At 39.2% G+C, this 20,071-nt stretch overlaps 1 protein-coding gene across 1 annotated transcript; it reads right to left on the bottom strand.

Moving 5' to 3' along the window:
• Positions 1 to 201: 201 nt before the first annotated feature.
• Positions 202 to 10,623, bottom strand: LOC119794057 (protein turtle-like). Its single transcript, XM_038301392.1, has 7 exons — positions 10,578 to 10,623; positions 9,876 to 9,911; positions 7,864 to 8,127; positions 7,539 to 7,784; positions 7,321 to 7,464; positions 1,454 to 1,540; positions 202 to 591 (listed from the first exon to the last, which is right to left on the bottom strand). The coding sequence occupies exons 1-7, from the start codon at positions 10,606 to 10,608 to the stop codon at positions 521 to 523; spliced, it is 879 nt and encodes a 292-aa protein (XP_038157320.1). The 5' UTR covers positions 10,609 to 10,623; the 3' UTR covers positions 202 to 520.
• Between the last annotated feature and the right edge of the window lie 9,448 nt (positions 10,624 to 20,071).

A 20,071-nucleotide genomic window follows, 5' to 3' on the forward strand; every position in this document is an offset into this window, starting at 1 on the left:
TCTAATAGCAAAATGGTTCAACTGATGGTTCTTAAACTTTCATTTTCAGACTGCTCAGAAACAACATCTTATCCTCTGATTAGATATACGTTTTAATAAATACATTCATAGGACACTTCTATATGAAGAACCATGTACATGTGGGTGGTGGTGACCCCAACCATTATACATCCTTTTGGAGGCCACTGCAGGTTTCCCTCCAAAAGGTTTAAAGGCTTCATCCAATCAACAAACCTTCAGTCTGTTTCTGGGATTGGATCAGAGACACAACATAAAACTGACTTTGTAAATTCAGCCAGACATTTCAAGGCCAGCCTTAGATGGGTGGAGAATGCCTGTCATCAGGTCCATGGAGCCTCTGCTGCTCTGAAGTCTATAGGGCTGGTTCCAGCAGCCGATCATGACAGCTTCTATTTCAAGGGTCTCTGAGCTGGTCCCACTGGGAGAAGAACCATCCAGTAGAAGCAGAACTCACAGATCATGGAACCAGTCAGCTTCAAGCTGGGTCAGACTGTATGGATCAATGTGACGTTAATGTGGACGTCTTCAGTAGAGAGTAGACAACTTGTGGCTCTGGTTTTGCTTGTCGTTCTGCAAAGAAATGGTTTATAACTGTTTAGATCATTATTTAACTGATCATATTGTGTTAGCCAAGTAGAAGAAAGTCTGAATGAGCGAGGGAGGGTCTAACCAGAACATTAGCCTTAGCAGGCAGTAGCAGATGGGTACTGATCCGCATGACAACTTCTGAGGTGGAAACACCTCGGATTTGTAATTTAAGGTGGAAATGTTCATATGAAGGAAAACAGGTGGTTGGATGACCTGTAAACCTCCTCTGTCTGTGCTCTGACTGGACTTTCATAGAATATGTTCTGGATCTGGTTCAATGAATAGCCTATGTATTTACATACACCCTCTCTAATATCAGGTATATGTCTAAAAGCAGGTGGCAGAGATGTCTGGCGTCAGCCGTCCCCAACCAGTATAGGTAGATATCCCTAAGAGTTCTCAGACATTGGACCTTTGTAGACCTCTGTCTAACATTAAACCAGTTTGGATGTGTGTCATGTGGGAACAATATCCATCTGATCCAGATGTTTAATATCAACACTGGCACCGTTCCAAACAACAGCCTAGAAGTTACTGTCAGATTTATTCTGTTTGAGAATCTTATGGTCAGATGACAAAGACTGAGCAGTTTGGTCACAATGTGAAGAAGTATGTATGGATCATTCAAAGTGAGGCTTTCAAAACCAGAAAACTCTGAGCCTACTATGAGGCAGGGTGATGGTAGCATCACTTTCTTCAAATTTTTCAACCATTCCACTAATCGGTTGAAACCAGGAATCAACCAGATGCTCGAACAGATCAGTGATTTCTAATATTGAACTTGGTGTTAATAGTGGATGATATCAGGGACCTGAGGTCAGTTAGAACAACACTGGGGCTTTACCTGTCCTGTTTATCCTGATGGCAACGGTTCCATATATGACATCATCTTGTTTCCTCACTGATGAATAAACGGGACCTGGAGATGTTCCTGCAACAGAAAGACAATCAGTTTGCTAGTTAACCTGAGCTGTTTTTGGTTGCCAAAGGACCGTGGTGGTGTAAAGGCTGGTTTATGCTCAGAAACCAGGTGGTCTGCGTGTCTGTCTCAGTGATGCCAAATATGCCCCCGCCCCTTCCACAGACACTCTGCTGCACCTCTCAGTACCGCAGGCAGGAGGCCTCTGATTGGTCAGATCTACATCCGCTCTCCTCTGTGCGTATTTGGAACCTAAATTGTTTAGTTTTGTATGACCGCCATCGTGGAAAACCACTCGTGAAGAGAAGTTGGACCAGCTAGAAGAGCGAGGTGCGCGAGAACGCTGGGACCCTTTTTCCAACTGGATCCCCGCTCTTTTTTGGCCCTCATGTCCCTCCGTTGTCGCACAAACTTGCCCCCACTTCCTCACCGCCTCGGCCGTATCTAGTCCCACAGATAGTTCGTGATTGTCCCTCTTGTGTTGTGGTGTGGAATAACATAGCGCAGACCACGCTTCAAAATTGGGCATAAATCAAAAATACCTGTGACAAGCTCACTGCGACACACTTCTGCTGGGGGATAACCAGCCATTAACCCCCCTACCTGCCCCCATTGTACAAATAAATTGACTTCAAAAGTTCCCAGCTTGCGATGTACGTCCGGCAACTTTATACGAATCAACACTCGGATCCGATCTGACTACTCTGACTGTATGTCCTCAAAGACAAGTTGGGTCCTGACATACAATGCAATACATTCAGTTATCTAGTAATAGAAGAAGAAGAGAAAGAAGTTTTGCACAGGTTCAATGTGAAAACCTCAGAGGAAGGAGTTCTCAGTCTGGTCGTGTCACGGCTTCAACATGCAATTCACTGACAAGCCATGAACAAAATATCAAACAGGTTGGATTTTCTCCAACCTACAATTTCTGATCAGGAAGTCGTTGTAAGGTGCCAATCACCTCTCTCAACCCCCTTGTTTAAATGTATAACGCCTGATACAGGATTTAGCCAAGAGTCTGCCTAACCCCAAATCTTGTTCCATGACTGGAAAATCAACTTAAAAACGACCAAAAGACGCTAAGCATATACTAGGCTTCAAGCTGCTGGTAGAGCAACCAAAGCCGAGGTTTCTACACATGAGCCAACACAACTTAACTTGTCTCATTATCCATTGACTTCCATCAATTTCTAAAGCCTTAGCCTAACCCTAAACATTACGGGTTCATACCTAACCCCAACCCCCACCTAAACTAAATTCACATCTTTGTCCTTTATGAGAACCCCTAACCCAAAAACAAGAATTACCCACATGGGGTCCAGGCATTGGGCCCCACAACATGCCCTTTTTCCTGAAAATGGGCCCCACTATGTACACATGTGTTTTCCAACTGTCAGTGAATGCATCCCCTGTCCACGGTTAGAGTTTGCTCTACTTATACTCTGTGTAATTGTTTAATTTGCTAGTTTATTCTTGGAGTGAAATGAAGAAGGTCTCTGTCTTTATTGCCTGGCTTTATTCTTGAGTGACTGACTCATCAGAGGCTTTAATGGGTAGAGAAGGATAGAGTACTTCAAAAGTTTACCCAAGCAAGACTAGCACTACATCAAGATATTTTACTCAAGTAAAAGTAGAAAGTAGCCATCCATTGTGGTTCATAATGGATTTAATGTTTAAAATGCTGACAGTAATATGCATATTCTGGTATTTTAAAATACAAAGTGAAATTTTAAAAAAAAGAAATAAACTTGCAGCATAAACTTATAAAAACAATCTTTACATTCATCAATGGATGAATGAAAGGACAGAGAACCTGCAGCTGCAATATTTTCCCCTGATCCTAGAAAAACTCAAATTACTAGCGGTGGGCAAAGTAACCGGATATTTCACTCCTCTAAGAAAAATTATATTCTCACAAGAAAATTGAAAATATGATAGATTACAATAGTTCTAAAAAGTACCTATTTTTTTCTTGAAGTTAAATAGATAAGTTTAAATCACAAAATGTAGTTAGAAACTATCCACCTCTAGTTCAAAGTGACATAGTCGCAGATACAAATACTTTGTTACCCTAATGAAGTAGAAATTCTGGCTATCTATACTTTACTGGAGTAATTATTTTTAGACAATTTTTTTACTTCTTGTCCTCATAATTATCTTTACTTTCTACTAAAATTATACATCTGTTACTATTGTTTCATTTAAGCTAATTTTCTTATTGCCTGTTGGTATAAAAAAAAAAAAAAATAGTTTCATCCAGACTATTAACTCATTTGTGGTTGGCTGCCCCAACTTGATGTTCACCACATACCAAAATAAATTGTTTTCCAAAATTATTAAATGTGATTCTGTTACCATTAGTTGTAAACATAAGAAATGAAGTCTAAGGAAGTTATCGTCCAGAAATGTAGAAAATGTTCCTTTAATAGGGTAGAGCAGTAAAGCTTCTGGCCTTAACAGTTTATCCTGCATTACTTTTACTTTTATACTTTAAATAGTTTTAAAAATGGTACTTTCACACTTTTACTGAAGTAAAAAGATATACACACACACACACACACACATATATATATATATATATATATATATATATATATATTTTTTTTTTTTTTTTTTTTTTTTTTTTTTTTTTGAGCCTCTTCAGAAAGAATATATTTTTTTACTATTTTTCAAGGCTGCACTTTCAAAAACAAACCAAATTTCTTTTCTTTGTTTTACACTGGTGTAAACAAAATGACAAATAAAATCTGTCTAAGTCTAAGCTGATCCTCTAACTTCTACAAACGTGTTTTTAGACAGTTAGATTTATACTTCTACTGGAGTAATAAACTTGAATACCTTTCAGACCTCTGCTTAGTCGCATAACTCCCTGTTATAAAAAACATTAAAAACCTTCTCCTTTTATTCTCAACAGAAATTGATTTCATCCCCTAACACATAGCAGTGGCACATCAGTCCCATCATTCTAATATATAAATACCCTTTGAAGCAAAAAGGAGAAAGATCTTGTTGTAACATTAAATCATATCAGCATGTTTTGTAGTCAGCCATTGCTTTTCATCTCAGTTTGCCACCTACAGATTGAATGGCCCCATGAAAGGTTTGTGGAGGTGTCGCTTCAGCTGTTGCTGATCACACAAATCAACGTTTTTAGAAACGAGGTGTGGATAAGCGACAACAGAGGTGCTAGTTGCTGTTAAACCTCAGAGGGATCTTAGAGGTTGCATACAAACACCTCAGACAGCCCTTCCTCTGAAGGCGGACTCCATCCTAACAGCCCTCCGCTCTATGTGTCACATAGACCACAGACTGCAACCTGTAGGCCTGTTTGGTTCATTTTAGGACTCCATGTGCTTTGTCTCCTTATAGGGCAAGAACTGCTGTGAATCTCTGCTGAACAGGTTATTTATAACCATAATACAGTGGCCTATAAAAGTAGCTCATCTCAGCAAACCCAGCGTAATCAGTACATCCTGGCTTCTTCCAGGCCAGGCTTAACCCAGCGTGATCAGTACATCCTGGCTTCTTCCAGGCCAGGCTTAACCCAGCGTGATCAGTACATCCTGGCTTCTTCCAGGCCAGGCTTAACCCAGCGTGATCAGTACATCCTGGCTTCTTCCAGGCCAGGCTTAACCCAGCGTGATCAGTACATCCTGGCTTCTTCCAGGCCAGGCTTAACCCAGCGTAATCAGTATACCCTGTTTTCTTCCAGCTCTTTCTTGTTATTACACTGTCACAAGTACAGAGCAAAGAAATGAATTCTCTGCATTTGAGCCATCCCCTTGGGGAGTGGTGGGCTGCCATTATGATGCGCTCGGGGAGCAGTGTGTCGCATTTTTTTCATGTTCATTTTTTGTAATGTTTTAACTTATAATTAAATTTTTATATGCTTTGCATATGTCTTAATCAAGGTCATTGGGTGAGCGGGGCGGTGCCCTCATACTTTCTATTGGCCAGCCGCCACTTTTTCGAATGACTGAAAATATGCAGCTTATCGTTGCTAATAGCTGCTTTGGCCACATCCTAAACCTTACCTACTTTATACTTTTCACAGACTGATCTACTCTCATTCTTTTTATCTGCTTTAATTCCAGTGAATTCCACAGGTTTCCGTCAGACAGATATAATGTAGCCTTTAAAAACAACAGAATATGAGATTTTTTAGGAGGGGTTCTTCAATATGAGCAAAATACCAACTAACTTACAATAGACAAAGAACTACTGAAATTCTGTTCAGATTACACTTAGATAGATTAATTAATTCTGCAGATAGAAAAGGAATGACCTTTAGGTCAGGATTAGGATTCACTCGGTGATAACCTACTGAACAATCTGAAGCAATTCTTCGGGACTGATAAGCATTTATTGGGATGAAAACATCAGAAGGAGCTGGTTTTCAGGGATCTAGGGAGGAAAAGGTTTGGAAGTGGTAACCTAGTTCTCATAGTACATGTATTTATCTAACAAGCCTAACCAGAACTCACCAAGAAAATCGTTTCTGTTTATAATCAAATACACACCTCTGATGAAATAGTGTTTTTGGCAAAACAGGAACAAAACATTAGAAGAAGCCAAAAACAGATCAAAAGATAAAATCCTGACTTAATCCCTTATCTGGGTGTAGTAAAATAGCCCACCCCTAACCTAAAACACAGACAAGGGTCTCTCAGCCAATGAGGTTAGAGGTGAAGCTGTAACGGTTTCGTTCTTTCTACCAGTAAACAGGAAACCATCGAGCAGCAGAGACACAGTTCGCACATTGACCACAGGCCGAGTGCATGAGGACAAACTTCTGGTGATGGGTTCAAACTACATAGAGACCACCAGTCTGAAGCTTAAGAACAAAACCGTTCAGAGCTCCTGACGTCGCCTAAAACCTCCTGTCAGGTGTAGCTGCACAGTAATTCAGCTGCTGAGAGGACGAGGACGGTTGCTAGGGGTAATGCTGTCTTCTAAGAGCTATGATTGTGAAGTAAAAGCAAATGTTCCCATATCAATGGAGAAAAATAAACCCATCGGACTTTATCTCAGAGCCAACAGATATGATTATATTTTCCCCAAAGCTTTTATATTTTTATCAGAGAGAGCATTTTAATGCCTGCCAATATAACTTCCATTATTTTTTTTAAGTTTGTTAGATTTTCTGCCTTTTATTAAAGTTTTTTTTTAAATATTTCTCTTACTATTTATTTGTATTTGAAAAATCTGTCACCAGAGGTGAACCTTCAACCTGTTCGTCCGCTGAACTCGATTATCACTCTATGCAGATGATAGTTGATCTTATCTTTAGGGCTGCAACTAACGAATATTTTGCAAATCAATTAATCTTTCGATTATTTTTTCGATTTATAATCAGATAGCCAAAGGTTCCTTAAAGAATATTTCTTACGAAATGAAACTAAACTTTTTTACTTGAGGAGGTCTAGACCATATTGACAGACTTGATATAATTAATGCTTTAAGTGTGCACCACTATGTCAATTAAAGCCATGTTTTAGAGTCTCTATACTCCAGTTAACAATTAATGGATTACTAATTAGTTGATGATTAATCACAATTAATCCAGTTAACTGTTTCAGCCCTTCTTATCTCCATATTTATAGTTGTATGATTGCCAATGAAGTTTAGGAGCTCTTTCAGGGTGGATCAGCCAGTCATCTCTCCATCTTTTTTTCTTCAGACCCACTAAGGCTCATCTAAAGTCCTCCTCGCTACTCTTGACATTTGCACTTTACTTGTTTCCTAAAAATGTGTGTAAAATCTGAGGATCTAAAGATGCTTTCTGTTGTTACCTTCAGGTGTCCTGCAGAGGTGCCATCCCACCAGAAGGACGAGTGGGAGCAGAAAAACTAAAACACCAACACATGCAAGAGGAAGGATGGTGTGGAGAGGAGATGTGGGGTCAGGAGGAGGTGGAGGAGTTGTGGAGGGTTTCTCTGACATAAACAAAACAGACATATTCAGTTTTTGCCTCATAATAAAGGTTGAAGCAGAGAGAGAAGCTGCTGACCTTCAACAGAGATCCAGCTGTGTGGAGACTCTCCATGACCACTGATGTTACACCTGTAGCGGCCTTCATCAGAGCTGGTCACATGGTGGAGGGTCATGTGACCTTTGGGCTCAGTCCTGATGAGGGAGCCATCTTTATAGAAAGCAGCTGGGAGGTTGGAGGGAGTGGTCTTTGTTAGACAGCTCAGAGTGACGTCATCTCCCTCCATCACAGGGAGGACAGGACTCTGCAGGATCACTGATCCACCTCAACACAGAGACAAACTACAGCATTTCATCCATTTCCACACAGCTTCATCAACACTAACTCCACAGTCTGATCTTACCAGTGACAGTGAGCTGGATGATGATGCTGGCTGCTCCCTCTCTGGACGACCAACACCAGTAAACTCCACTGTCGGATGGGACGATGTAGCTGAGGGTGCAGGTAGATCCAGCTGGTTCCCCCCATTCGTCACATCCAGCCCTGACTCCTCTGGTTGTGTTCCTCCATACAGTCCATCCAGCAGAGCTGCTGTCCTCCTCACAGCTCAGAGACACAGAGTCTCCTTCAAAGAACTGAGATCTGCTGGGACTCACAGTCAGAGCACCTGAGCACAAATGAACTTTTACAGACAATATGGAAAGCTCTGTGTTTCCACCTTGAAGCTTTCAGTCTGGTTTATTTTCCTGAAAAGAGGTGAACTCAGACAAACTCTTTAAATAACACTTCTTAAGGCATTAAATATTAAGTATTAAATAAGCATGAGACATAAAAACAGATTCAGATAGAAATCTTACTCAGATCAGAGAAGTTGCTTAGAGTTACTGAAGGCAGCTGCTTACCAATCAGGCTCACATCTCGTTGAAGTGGCCCACGATTCACAGTTAAAGACGCATCATAGGCTACGTTCACACTGCACGCCTTGATGCTCAATTCTGATTTTTTTTTTTGTGAAATCAGATTTTTTTGCATTTCCAAATATATGTGACTTGTATGTGATCTCCTGTGGGAACTGCATTCATACAGCTTAAGTGTCCTACATGCACAGTAGAGGACGCCATGACATCACAAGGGACCGTGCTCTGTGTTTACGGAAGTAAACATGGATGGTAGCGCTGGACCTTATCTAATGACCTCTCTCAACATTAAAAACTCAATCATGGTTGTTGTTTTTTCTTTTTGGTTCTGCGTAGCAAGACCCAGAATGGCGCCTTTTGTCGGCTACTAATGGTGTTGAGGTCGGATGAATGCGATCTGGCTCTTCAGACACAGGTCGCATTTGAAAAGATCAGATATGCATCGGATTCAGGACCACAGAGCCAAGTGTCATGATCTTGGCACCATAGGGTGGGTTTGACTCCTCCTCCTCTCATCTGGTTGGCTCCACCCCAGCCTAATTATCTCTTATATGATCCACCTGTTTCTTCTGCTATTTATTCCACCGGTTCCAGCCCATTGTGCCAGACTAATCAAGCTTTCATCGAGTTTAATTCTAGCGTTTAGTTCTGCCTGATCCTGACCTGTTTCTGCCCCCGAGGTTTTGCCCGCCCCTGTTCTGCTCTGTTTTGTCTGTCCTGTGTTTCCGGGCTGTTACCTGGATTTCATCTGTTGCTGACCTCAGACCCATCTTGTGACAACGGCTTTGATAATCCCTTCTGGATCCCTTGTTGCTTCTGCATGCTCTAGCTGTTGCTGATTGCTGCTCTTTTTCTCTCCTGAATCACTGGGACCGTCTCAGTTTCAAGCTTTTCCAGGTTGGTGCATCCCAGCAGATGAGCAGCTGCATGCAGCCTTTTCAATAAACATTGTCTCGTCTGAATTCTGGGTCCTACGTTCTGAGTTTCTGACACCAAGTGTCCTGGGTTGCATTGGAAAAAAAATCAGATCCGTGTTGTTCAGCATGTCATGAAAAGATCCAGGTCGCATGTGGGCAAAAAAACTCTGATTTGGGTCACTTCAGGCTGCTGTGTGAGCGTAGCCTATACAGCTCCATAATGCCATGACATCCATGGCTCCAAGCTTATCAAAATATGACACTGTTTTTAGATCAAGCACACAGCTCTCATTCTATTCCCAAATCTTTGCCACGTGCAGAAGATGAATTTTATCCTAATTAGATAAACCATTTGGGAAAACATTAGTTCTGACTCGCAGCAGGCAGGTATTATGAGGGATTAACAGACAGCATCAATAAGAATAAGTCTAACAATTATTAATTGTTTTATTTCCTGCATCTGCAGGTTTCTCAGGGTGTTTTTCTCTCTAGCTGTGGCTTAGGTCAGGAAGTCTAATACTCAAATAGTACATCCTGTCTTTCTAAAGTACGTTTCAATTTTTGCATTCAAACATACTGACCTTGTTCAGTTGTGACCCGTAGTAGTGAGGTCCAAACTGTAAGAATATTAGAAGTGGAGTCATTAGTTATGCTAGATTAGCTGCATTTCTGCACAACTTTTAACACATGTTTCAGGTGGTTTTATTGACCTAATTAAATGGAGAAACATATTTGCTTTAAATAAAAAAAACAAGCTGATTGCTTAAATTATAGTCAGCATTGATCAGAAAACAAAAGGTATGTTTTATGCTTATTAGTATGCAGTTATTGCAGTCTCTGCAACATTATCCATCACCCTTCTCATCCATCTGCAGTTTAACAGATGTTTCCTTAAAAATAACTGGAAAAAAGCATTTATTTTTTGCCAAATATTTTCAATTAACTGTTACAAAAAGTTTGTTTCATGAAAAGCTGTCAAAACTCTGCAAAAAAAAAAAAAAAAACCTGATCTAAAAGTCGGTAAGAAATTCTTAAAATGCATGTATTTGTGGTTAATCTGAGCAGCTAAACAAGTTGCTGAGTATTTTTGCCCTTAAGATTAGATAGCTGGATGTTATTCACTTGAAAAAGTAGTTGTTTTCTTTTTTTTTATGCACATCATTTTACATTTTGCCAAAATCAAGGTAAATACGCTATATTTGCATTGAAAATAATAGAAGTCTTGTTTCTATTTTGTCGGTCTGATTTTAATCAAATAAATGGATATTAAAGGTGGTACTCACAGAGCAGCCACAGAGACCATGTAGGTCTCATCGTTCCACAAAGTCCTCTGAGGTGGAAATGTTTAGTTCTGTTGCCTCGCAGCAGATAAAACCTCTTCCTTCCTGCCGTGAGACTATATTGACTCTCAGGTCGAAGGGGTTCTGGCTGAATTATGTCATGTTTGGGATTTATCTTCAGGGTTACTATGGCGACTGGTAGCAGATTGGGTCTGTCAAACAGGTCACATTAATCCATCTTTCCTTTCATCTGAACCAGAACAATTCTGTTCCACCATAGACCAATGCCAGGGTTCCCACATGAGGTCCAGACCCCCCTGGGTGCACCGAAGTGATACTTATAGGTTTAACATAGACTTTTAAAAAAAGTATCAGTGAGCTTTTCAATCAAAAATTCACCCACTCACTGGTTTAGAGGTGTTGTTCCTATGTAGGAGTTCAGCGCTCTGTTTTCCACAGACTCCATGTAGTGATTGGCAGCAATGACTGACACTGGGGATCCCCATTATTCACAGCAATGCACTTTTTTCACACTTGACTTTCACTATAGCTGTACCTCAAACGGCACTAAATGAATCCCTTTCTGCACACAAAACCCCATGATGACAATATGAAAAGTATATAAGTATTAGAAGCCTTTGCTTAATTCAATGTTAATCCTCAAGTCTTTTAAAATCAGACAACGCCAACACACTGTATCGATTTTTATAGCACTTTGAAAAAAATGGTTAATCAAAGTGCTGCACTACCATCAAGGCAAGGCAAGGCAAATTTATTTGTATAGCACAATTCAGTACAAAGACAATGCAAAGTGCTTTACATGATTAAAATACAGGAAGATAAAACAGAATCAAAGTAAGTAGGAAAAAAAAAAAAACATGAGTTACACATCCTACAGTACTACGGTATGTTCGCACATTATAAATGTGAGGTACACTGGAAATTTCCTACACATGTCTAAACAGAACATTAACTGACCTTAAATCAACCATAATTAACGTCAATTGGACCCTGCTACTCTGACCTGGTTCTCCTCTCTTCTGAACCGCACCATCGTCTCTGCTTATACCTTCATGTCTGAAAGACAAGATGGCCTCCAATGGACTCTCCCATAAACAGATTTGAGTAATCAGTTTACTCTTTAACTTGCTTATGTTACATTCAATAACCTTAGGCAACATCTTCAAAACCATCACCATGACCAAACCGCATCCCTGTGACCTTAGCTCTACACAGGAGGTCATAATGGCAGGAAACACAGGTAAGGTAAGTTCAACAAAATAAAATAGGTAAAAAGTTAGATAATCAAATAAAAACCAAGAAAAATAATCTGCAGAAATGCAAAACCTAAACAAACCCAGGACAGTATATGCAAAGTACAGAAGTGATGGTTAAATCAAGCAAACAAGAAAAATAACAGAAATGTATTAACTGAGACAAGTGTTGTTCTCACCCAATTTTTTAGAGAAAGACATAGTGTGTTATAAGATAAAGAGTAAATATGCTTTAAAACGATATTTAAAGACATAAAATGAAAGAGTTTGGCTTATAGGCAGAAGCAAATTGGTCCAGAGGTTCTAGGAACCACTGGCAGCATCTGGTCTGTGGACCTATAGGATGAGAACATTGGCTCTATGCATGACTCCACTACTTCCTGAACTTAAGGCCGCTCTTTTGTTTCCTGTCATTTTCTATTGGATTATCTGATTAATCCAGGTGTGCTTGACCTCAATACCCATTGGCCATACACACCTGGATTAATCAGTTAATCAATTAATCAATCAGTTAAACAATCGTCAACCATTGCAAGTAGGCCAATACCAGAGTGATGTGTTTTTGTAGCTGTTGGAAATCACGCTCCTGCAATGTTATACAGGCTGAACCTGTGACAAAGTGCTCCGGCAAATTCCTGTTAAAAGACTTAGAATAGGCGGGCAGGGAGTTTATAAACCCATTGGATTTCTTATGCCACATCATTCTAGAGCAGAGGGGACCTAATCTCTAAGATAAGTCTAAAGAATCATGATTTTATCACATATTTAAGGTATTTAACTTTAGGGCACGGTGCATTTTAATCTTTGAAATGGTGAAAAAGGCTTCAAATGCAGAATCATGGTCAGCAATATGTTTATTACAATTCAAGAAATACAATTCAATGGAAAAATAGTTCCAAACGGTAGAGAGAGCAGGAGAAAAGAAGGAGCCCGAGAATAAAGCCTTGTGGTACACCCACAATAGGCGGTAAAAAATGAGATAGAGGGACTACTCCAAACACAAAATTTATTTTAGAGAGATATGACATGGTTGTATAATAGCGCAATCTACCACGAGTAGTAGGACTTGGTGTAAAGACAGTTCTCGTACCTGTACTAGTCGCCTTCCTCCTTATCCAGGACCGAGTTGCGGGGCAGCCGTCTCAGCAGAGACTCCCAGACTTCCCTCTCTGAAAACTCCACCTCCAACTGTGCTTGGGGAAGCCTGGTGCTCCCAGGCCACCATAGAGATGTAGTCCTTCCAGAGTCCTGGGTCTTGCCCCAGGCCTCCCACTGGCGGGATCTGCCTGGAACACCTGATAGGGAGGGCATCAGAAAAAGAAGTCTGAGCCAAATCAGACTCCTCTCGATGTGGAGGAGAAGCCTCTCCTGAATGACCAAGCTCCTCTCCCTTTCTCTAAGGGAGAACCCAGCCACCCTCCAGAGAAAGCCAATTTAAGCTGCTTGTATGTGGGAGCATGTTCAATTTAGCTTCTACCTCAGAGGCGTGGAGTTTATTCAGAGCTAAAGTAGAGAATTTCTCCTCTGCTTCTATGGTAACTTATTGATAATCCCCTAAAAGTATCGGTTAACTACCCATCAGTTCCTTATAAGGTTATCTTTGTTTTCCATGATAACTACTCATTGGTTCCTGATAAGTTATTCTGTATTTTCCAGATAACTAAACAGTAATCCCCAAACCAGGCTGGGCTGAGTAATTCCCAGTTAGTGCTGGATAACTAACCTTTAGTTCATGCCTTGTTCCTTGTGTGTTCTTTATTCACATTCTTTATACCTTAATGTAAAGTGTCACAAAGATAATGTGTCAAAACATCAGAAAATATTAAGAAACTGCAGTCATGGTTATGGAAACTCAGATGTTTGGAATTTCTTCATTGCTCCTTTCTGCCGGGGTTATATTTGTTATGAACCTCATTGTCCAAAAAGTCTGAACCAAGACAACGAGTTTAAGATAATGTAATTAAACACCTGCTCTTTCCCTGCTCTCACCAAATGAACACATGTTGTCCATAGCATTCCTTTACCTAGCATCTTTCAGTATCTGTAGTCATATTCTGGAGGAGTCAAACTAAGCTTAACCAGAAACAATCCACCATATTCTGTGTCTGAAGAAACAAGGTTAGGTTTGACGTTTTCATAGCCTAGTTAATTTTTAGGACATGACTAGCTTTAGCTAAGTTTGTGGCTATAGCGCTGTTTCGTTTGGGTTATAGTTTCTATGTTTTTGTGGTTCACCGTTATAACTCATTTTTATATTTAATAGCCGGATTTTTTTATATAGGTGATATTTAGAAAAGGTAGATGAGCACCAGTAACTCTTGTCTTCTTTTTTTCTATGCACTTGTTAATTATTTAATAAATAAACAAACAAGGGGGTCACAAGGGGTGACCCCAGCTAGAATAAGCGTGATGGAAAATGGATGGATCTATCCATCTTCTCCCACGTATGCGTCATACCCATAGTCAATACGCATGCGCAAGACATCAGATTTGCATTTCCCTTTAGTTTTGTACAAAAAAAAATTGACTAAACTATCTCGAGGGGCGTGTATCCACTTAGTGATGTACAAAAAAAAAAAAATTAAGTTCAGATCACCATACGCTTCAAAAAACACCAAAGCGTAAGTGATTAAATAGTTTTTTTGTACATGACTAAAGGGATACAATTGTGTTGATGTAGTTTAAGGTCTATTTTTCATACAAAACTAAAGGGATAAACAGTTATTGACTACATGTTTGATGGTCTGACAGGGTATGCTCATCTGACACAACACTGGAGCACCCAGAGAGAACCCACGCCTGCACAGGGAGAACATGCAAACTCCATGCAAGACCCCAAGCCAGGAATCGAACCCAGAACCTTATTGCTGCATGGCAACAGTGCTACCCGCTGCTATATGTCATGCAACACTTGATAAATGCAATGAAACAAAAACATGTTTTGTTTCTACACTGCAGGTTAAAAGTCACCAGAATCTGGTCACATTATGATTCTTGTCACGTCTTTCTACATAACTGAACCATTTGCTTCATGCCTACCTTTGTTGCAGCTGGTGATGTTTTTCTAGCCACCAGTCAGCTGATTTTTATGGTATTACACCAATTGCTCCATCTTAACCAAAACATACCACCACTGTATGTACCTGCCTCAAAGTTAGAACCATTAAAGGTGAGGTCTGGTTCAGTTACATGGGCCAGTTTAATAGGGGAAGCAGTAAAAATATTGAACTCACCTGCATTAAACCACTAAATGGAAAGTAGCTCTAAATGTACCAGCAGTGGTCTCCACAGTCATTTGCTTAAAAAGCAACCAAAAGAGCAGCTTCTGTGCTTAGGGGTAAATTAACACCAAACTGAGACAATTCCAAGATTTAATGGTATTCTGAGAAGTCTTTTGGTTGGGAAAGAATAACCTTTTCCTGGATGTAGATAAGTTAATAAAATTAAAAGTAAGACATTTGTTCTCATCAGCTAAAGCAACTAGTCAAAAAGGGTCCAACAACTCATTCCACTGGGATGCACACTTGCTGAATGTTTTCAGAAAGATGTTCTACTACAGAGGATGGGGCCAGAAGACTGAAATACCACCATTATTTTAGTGTTTATTAAGGAATCACCAGGTTATATCTTTGGAAAACTGCTGCCTGGGTGCAGGGTATGACCCATCAGAGGCACTAGATGGCGCCATTATACAATTTTGATCAAGACAAAAAAAAAATCTACAACCTAAATGTTAATCAGAGTCAGTTAAACATTGGAGTCTATAGTTCAGGGGTGTGTGCGGATAAAACAGGCTATAAATAATGAGTTATTTCAGGTTTAAAGTTCTGATTTAACAGCATGGAGGTAACCAGCAGTAGATGGCTCCTCCTTCCTTAGAACCAGGAAGAGGCTGCAGGTTGAAACTGGAGAAATGCAACTGGAAATCAGGACAACTGTTGCTAAATGACTGGGTTAGTTTACAGGGTCATGGTCAAGATCATACTACAAAAGAAGCACTGCAGCCGTGTTGGGAAAGGGAGAGGAGACAAACAGGAAGGTTTGGATGGTTAGTAGGGAAAAAACTAAGGGAACTTAAATTAGATCAAATTAATTGTAGTCCAACTGTACCGTTAGCAGTAATCCCTCCCTGGATCATACCTGAAACTACAGTGGATTTGACATGGTTAGAAAGGAAAAAGGAAGGCAATATTTAACATAAACTGATACATGAATATGTTAATAGTTATTATGGTTATATTCAAATATATACAGATACATCTCAAGTGTGAGTAATAGGCCTGGTATTGCATTTTATGTTCCAGAGTTCAATATCAAAGTAAATAGGAGAATAAATAATGAATTATGAGTTTAAACAGAATAATTATTAGCAACATAATTAGCATTACAATGGATGGAGGAAGTAAGATCACTAATATGTTCAGATTCGAGTTCAGCTTTAATCAGTATACAAAATCATAAACTCAGATGATGGGTATTAGTGTTATGTTTATTTGGGTTTATTTGGGTTTCAGCACATATAGGGATTAAAGGAAAGGAAATTGACGATAACATTGCTAAGTAAGCATCACAAAATAAAGCCATTGATATGATGATTAACTTAAGTGAGACAGAAATGAAAATTATCATTAAACAAAGGATGAAGGAAAGGTGGCAAAAACAAAGGAAAGAAGAAAGGAGAGGAAGATTGTTTTATAGGATTAAATGGAAAGTCTGAGAAATGAGGAGAGCAGAAGGAAGCAGAACAGAGGAAACAGTTGTTTCAAGACTTAGCTTTGGGCATAAAGGATTAAATAATACATTATTCAAAATAGGGAAACATATATCAGGTAGATGGGAATTTTGTGGATGAGACGAGACAGTAGAACATGTAGTGATGCATTGTAAGAAGTATGAAGAAGAAAGAAAGAATTTTTTTAGAGACCTAAATAAGGAGAAAGTTACATTGAATTTGATAGATATTCTGCAGAAAATGTAAAAAAAAAAAACTGTTATCAATATTTATTTAAATATTTGATATTAACAGAAATAATTAGGAGGATTTAGTATATTTATAGCAGTAATATAGATAGAGCTATATAGGTAAATAAATATAAGTAGCTTTATGAATAGGGCCATTCTGATCCACCCTCCTCACCAGTAGGTGGCGGTAAAAGTTTTTGCCAACCGCCATTAAACCCAACAAGACAAACAGGAAGAGGCGGAGAAAGAAGTTTTCCGTCAACCGGCTGCTCGGTGGTCGCTTCTAACCGGACTTTAACTGGATTAAATCTGATCTACTTGGATTTTTCTTCCACTGTTCGCCTGCAGCTCTGGAAACGGAACCAGTTATTGTTTAGAGCCTAAAAAGACCAAAGATGAAGACTTGGACCGAGTGAGTGATCAGCACGTGGTTTTTAAACGCTGGAGACTTTAGTTCTTTTCTCTCAGCTTTGCTGTCTAACTCAGTTTTTTTATTTATTGTGTTTATTCAGTGTTAATCCAGCAGGATGGGACTCATCTTTGATGTTCTGCTCTTTTTTTTAAACATTTCAATAGTCGGAACAGGTGGAAATTATTGGAGTTTTTTTTTGTTGATTTTGTTATGAAAAGATTCAATCTCAGGGTGGCTGAGAGGATCTAAAGAATTCTGATTTAAAAAATCATTTATGACAGTTTTTAGAAATGAATTAACTGTGCTGTGTGGGGTCAGAAAAAAAAGGAAGAGCTGTATTTTTGCACCCGGCACTAGTGTTTTTCTTTTGCGCGGCGCTGCTGCAGTGCCGTGTGCAAAACGTAAACAGTAGTCGTCCTGTCCTTCAAAAACAGCTGCTTTAGGACCGAAACTTACCGTAGATATGGAATTACAGGCCTATTTCTTCACTCTTTTTATATAAGTTACATATTACTTATTGATTTGGACGCATTTTGGGCTCCTGGCAGCTGCCGGAAGTATGACTTTGGTTTTTGTTTTATTGATCCTGCAGCTGGTTGAGGTGAACTCTGCACTCAGAGGTAAGAATGATGCATTTAGAGGCAGATAAACATGTTTAAAATGTTAATGTTCGGTTTCGGTTTTAGAGCAGAAACTGTTAAATCTATGATCTTTATTTCTAGACCAACGTGCATCATAACAAAGTTGGTTTCCTGCTGTGGTCGATAATTTACCATAATAGGTGCGTTTCTGGGGGGTTGCAGTTTAAATATATTTATTTTTATTAATGCTTCCTGACGCGCCCATCTTTATAAACAAATGTCACGTGACACAGCTGTTTTTTATTTTCTGTTCGGAAACTTTCATTATGACGTTGCTTAAAGCAGTTTGCTCAGCTTTAGGTTTCACTTTCTGACAGAACAGAACCAGAACCTGAACCAGAACCTGTGGATCAGTGCCTGCATGACTTCTGGATAACAGCAGATCCCAGGAGACCAGAAACATGCTGATTAAAACATGAAAATATAGTTGTTTTATTCTGGTGGATCATATATGATTGCATTTTAGATGTGAATTATATTTAATGTTTTAGTGTTAAAAGTTACACAGAAAGTTTCAGGTGTGCAAAGAAATCTTCACACCTTGAAAAAGTAATTTGAGGTTGTTTCTAAACTTTCCACCTGAATTAACAGTAAATTCATTAAATATCTGGATTTTGTATAAAGGTCCAACAAACAGAAGTTCTGTAAGCCGCCTTTAACAGCTTTCTCCTATGGAACAACATGAAGTTCAAAACTAAATAAATGAGTCATTGTGAAATAAATACCTGCTGGAATAAATGATACACGGATGTATGCAATAAAATTTCTGAAAATCCTGAGCTCATTTTAGGAAATATGTTGGATAATAATAAAAAGAATGATTGACTGTTTATCCCAATAATATAAATTACTGTCGAGGCATTTTTAAATATGTAACTTATAAAAACTCAGCTTTTATTTAATGATGTTTTCCTCCATTGCTTTTTATTTCATAGAGACACTTCTCCACTTCTCAATCAGCTTCAGCGGGTTGGATATATACATGTAGTAGGGCTGAAATAATTACTCAGATTTATTGGGATTAATCAATTATTGAAATAATCAACTGGTTTATTAATCAAGTATTCATTAAATGGAGTATAGAGACTCTGAAACAGGCCTTTAGCTGGCAGATTGACCATTTTTCCATTAAATTAAAAATATTTTTTTCTTGTCGAAAGCGGTTGTATTTGGACACACTGTCTATACTGTATATATGCCATGCACATTTTTCTTCTTCTCCTTTAAGTATTTGAGCTGATGTAACTAGGACATTTCTCCACTGTGAGATTAATAAAATCAATAAATCTGCTCTATCCAGAACTCCTAAAGTGGAAAAGTTTTAGTTTCAGCTGGTTTCATTTAATTAAAATCTTTAAGGAACCTTTGCCTATCTGATCATTAAGCGATTAATTGAAAATGGGTTAGGGTTAGGGTTAAATCAGTCGATTTGCAAAATAATCATTAGTTGCAGCCAGAACCCGTAGCCATAGGAACACATTTTCAGCAGGGACTGCTTCCGTTACAGATATGCATCAGTTAGATCAGCTGTATCCAACCGAACCAGAGGAAATAACGAAAAACATGAATAAAAGCATTAATTACAAAAGCAACATGGACTATTTCACCACTTTCTGAGGAAGGACTGCGCACAGCATGTATGGAGGAGAGCAGAATCAGCTGACCTTTACTGAACCCCGGCATACGTGACCGTTAGCGGCACTTGAACGAGGGTTAAGCCATGTGGCAAACATTTCAAAGTTAGGTCTTATTGTTGAGCTTTTAGCCCTTTCTGGGTTTTTTCCTGGCGTTTCAGGTAAGCAGCTTATAGTTTTGGGTTTTTTTTTTTTTGGTCCAGGCACGCTTGTAATTCTGTTGTACTCCCAGCAGGGGGAGCTGCATTCCCCCAGCTCCAGAGGTACTACCTGTGGCTAATAGCGTCTAGTCTTCCTTCTGCCGCCTGCTAGTTAAGCTAGCGACAGCTATCTTCATGGGATTCCTGAGCAGAAGGCTGTCATTGGCTGAGTCTCTGTCAGAAGAGGCTTTTTAATTATGGCGTTTTAGAAACGAGTCTTTATTGTCTTTGGGGCTCATTAAAAAAACATCAAACACACAACAGGCTTCAACCAGAGTAATTTAAATTGCATAAAGTGCAGCGTTTCCTGTATCTCTGTTAAAGCAACAGAGTGATGTCATCTGCAAACATTTGATTCCAGACATTTAGTCACA

The sequence above is a fragment of the Cyprinodon tularosa genome, unplaced genomic scaffold, assembly GCF_016077235.1.
Source record: "Cyprinodon tularosa strain WSP-4 unplaced genomic scaffold, ASM1607723v1 ctg1124, whole genome shotgun sequence".
Classification (NCBI taxonomy): domain Eukaryota; kingdom Metazoa; phylum Chordata; class Actinopteri; order Cyprinodontiformes; family Cyprinodontidae; genus Cyprinodon; species Cyprinodon tularosa.

Coding starts and splice junctions, on each gene's coding strand:
- LOC119794057 (XM_038301392.1), bottom strand. CDS start 10,608: ATGAGACCTACATGGTCTCTGTGGCTGCTCT. Junction 7,465..7,538: donor CAGCTGGATCTCTGTTGAAG/GTCAGCAGCTTC, acceptor TGTTTATGTCAG/AGAAACCCTCCACAACTCCT. Junction 592..1,453: donor CATCAGGATAAACAGGACAG/GTAAAGCCCCAG, acceptor ATTTCTTTGCAG/AACGACAAGCAAAACCAGAG.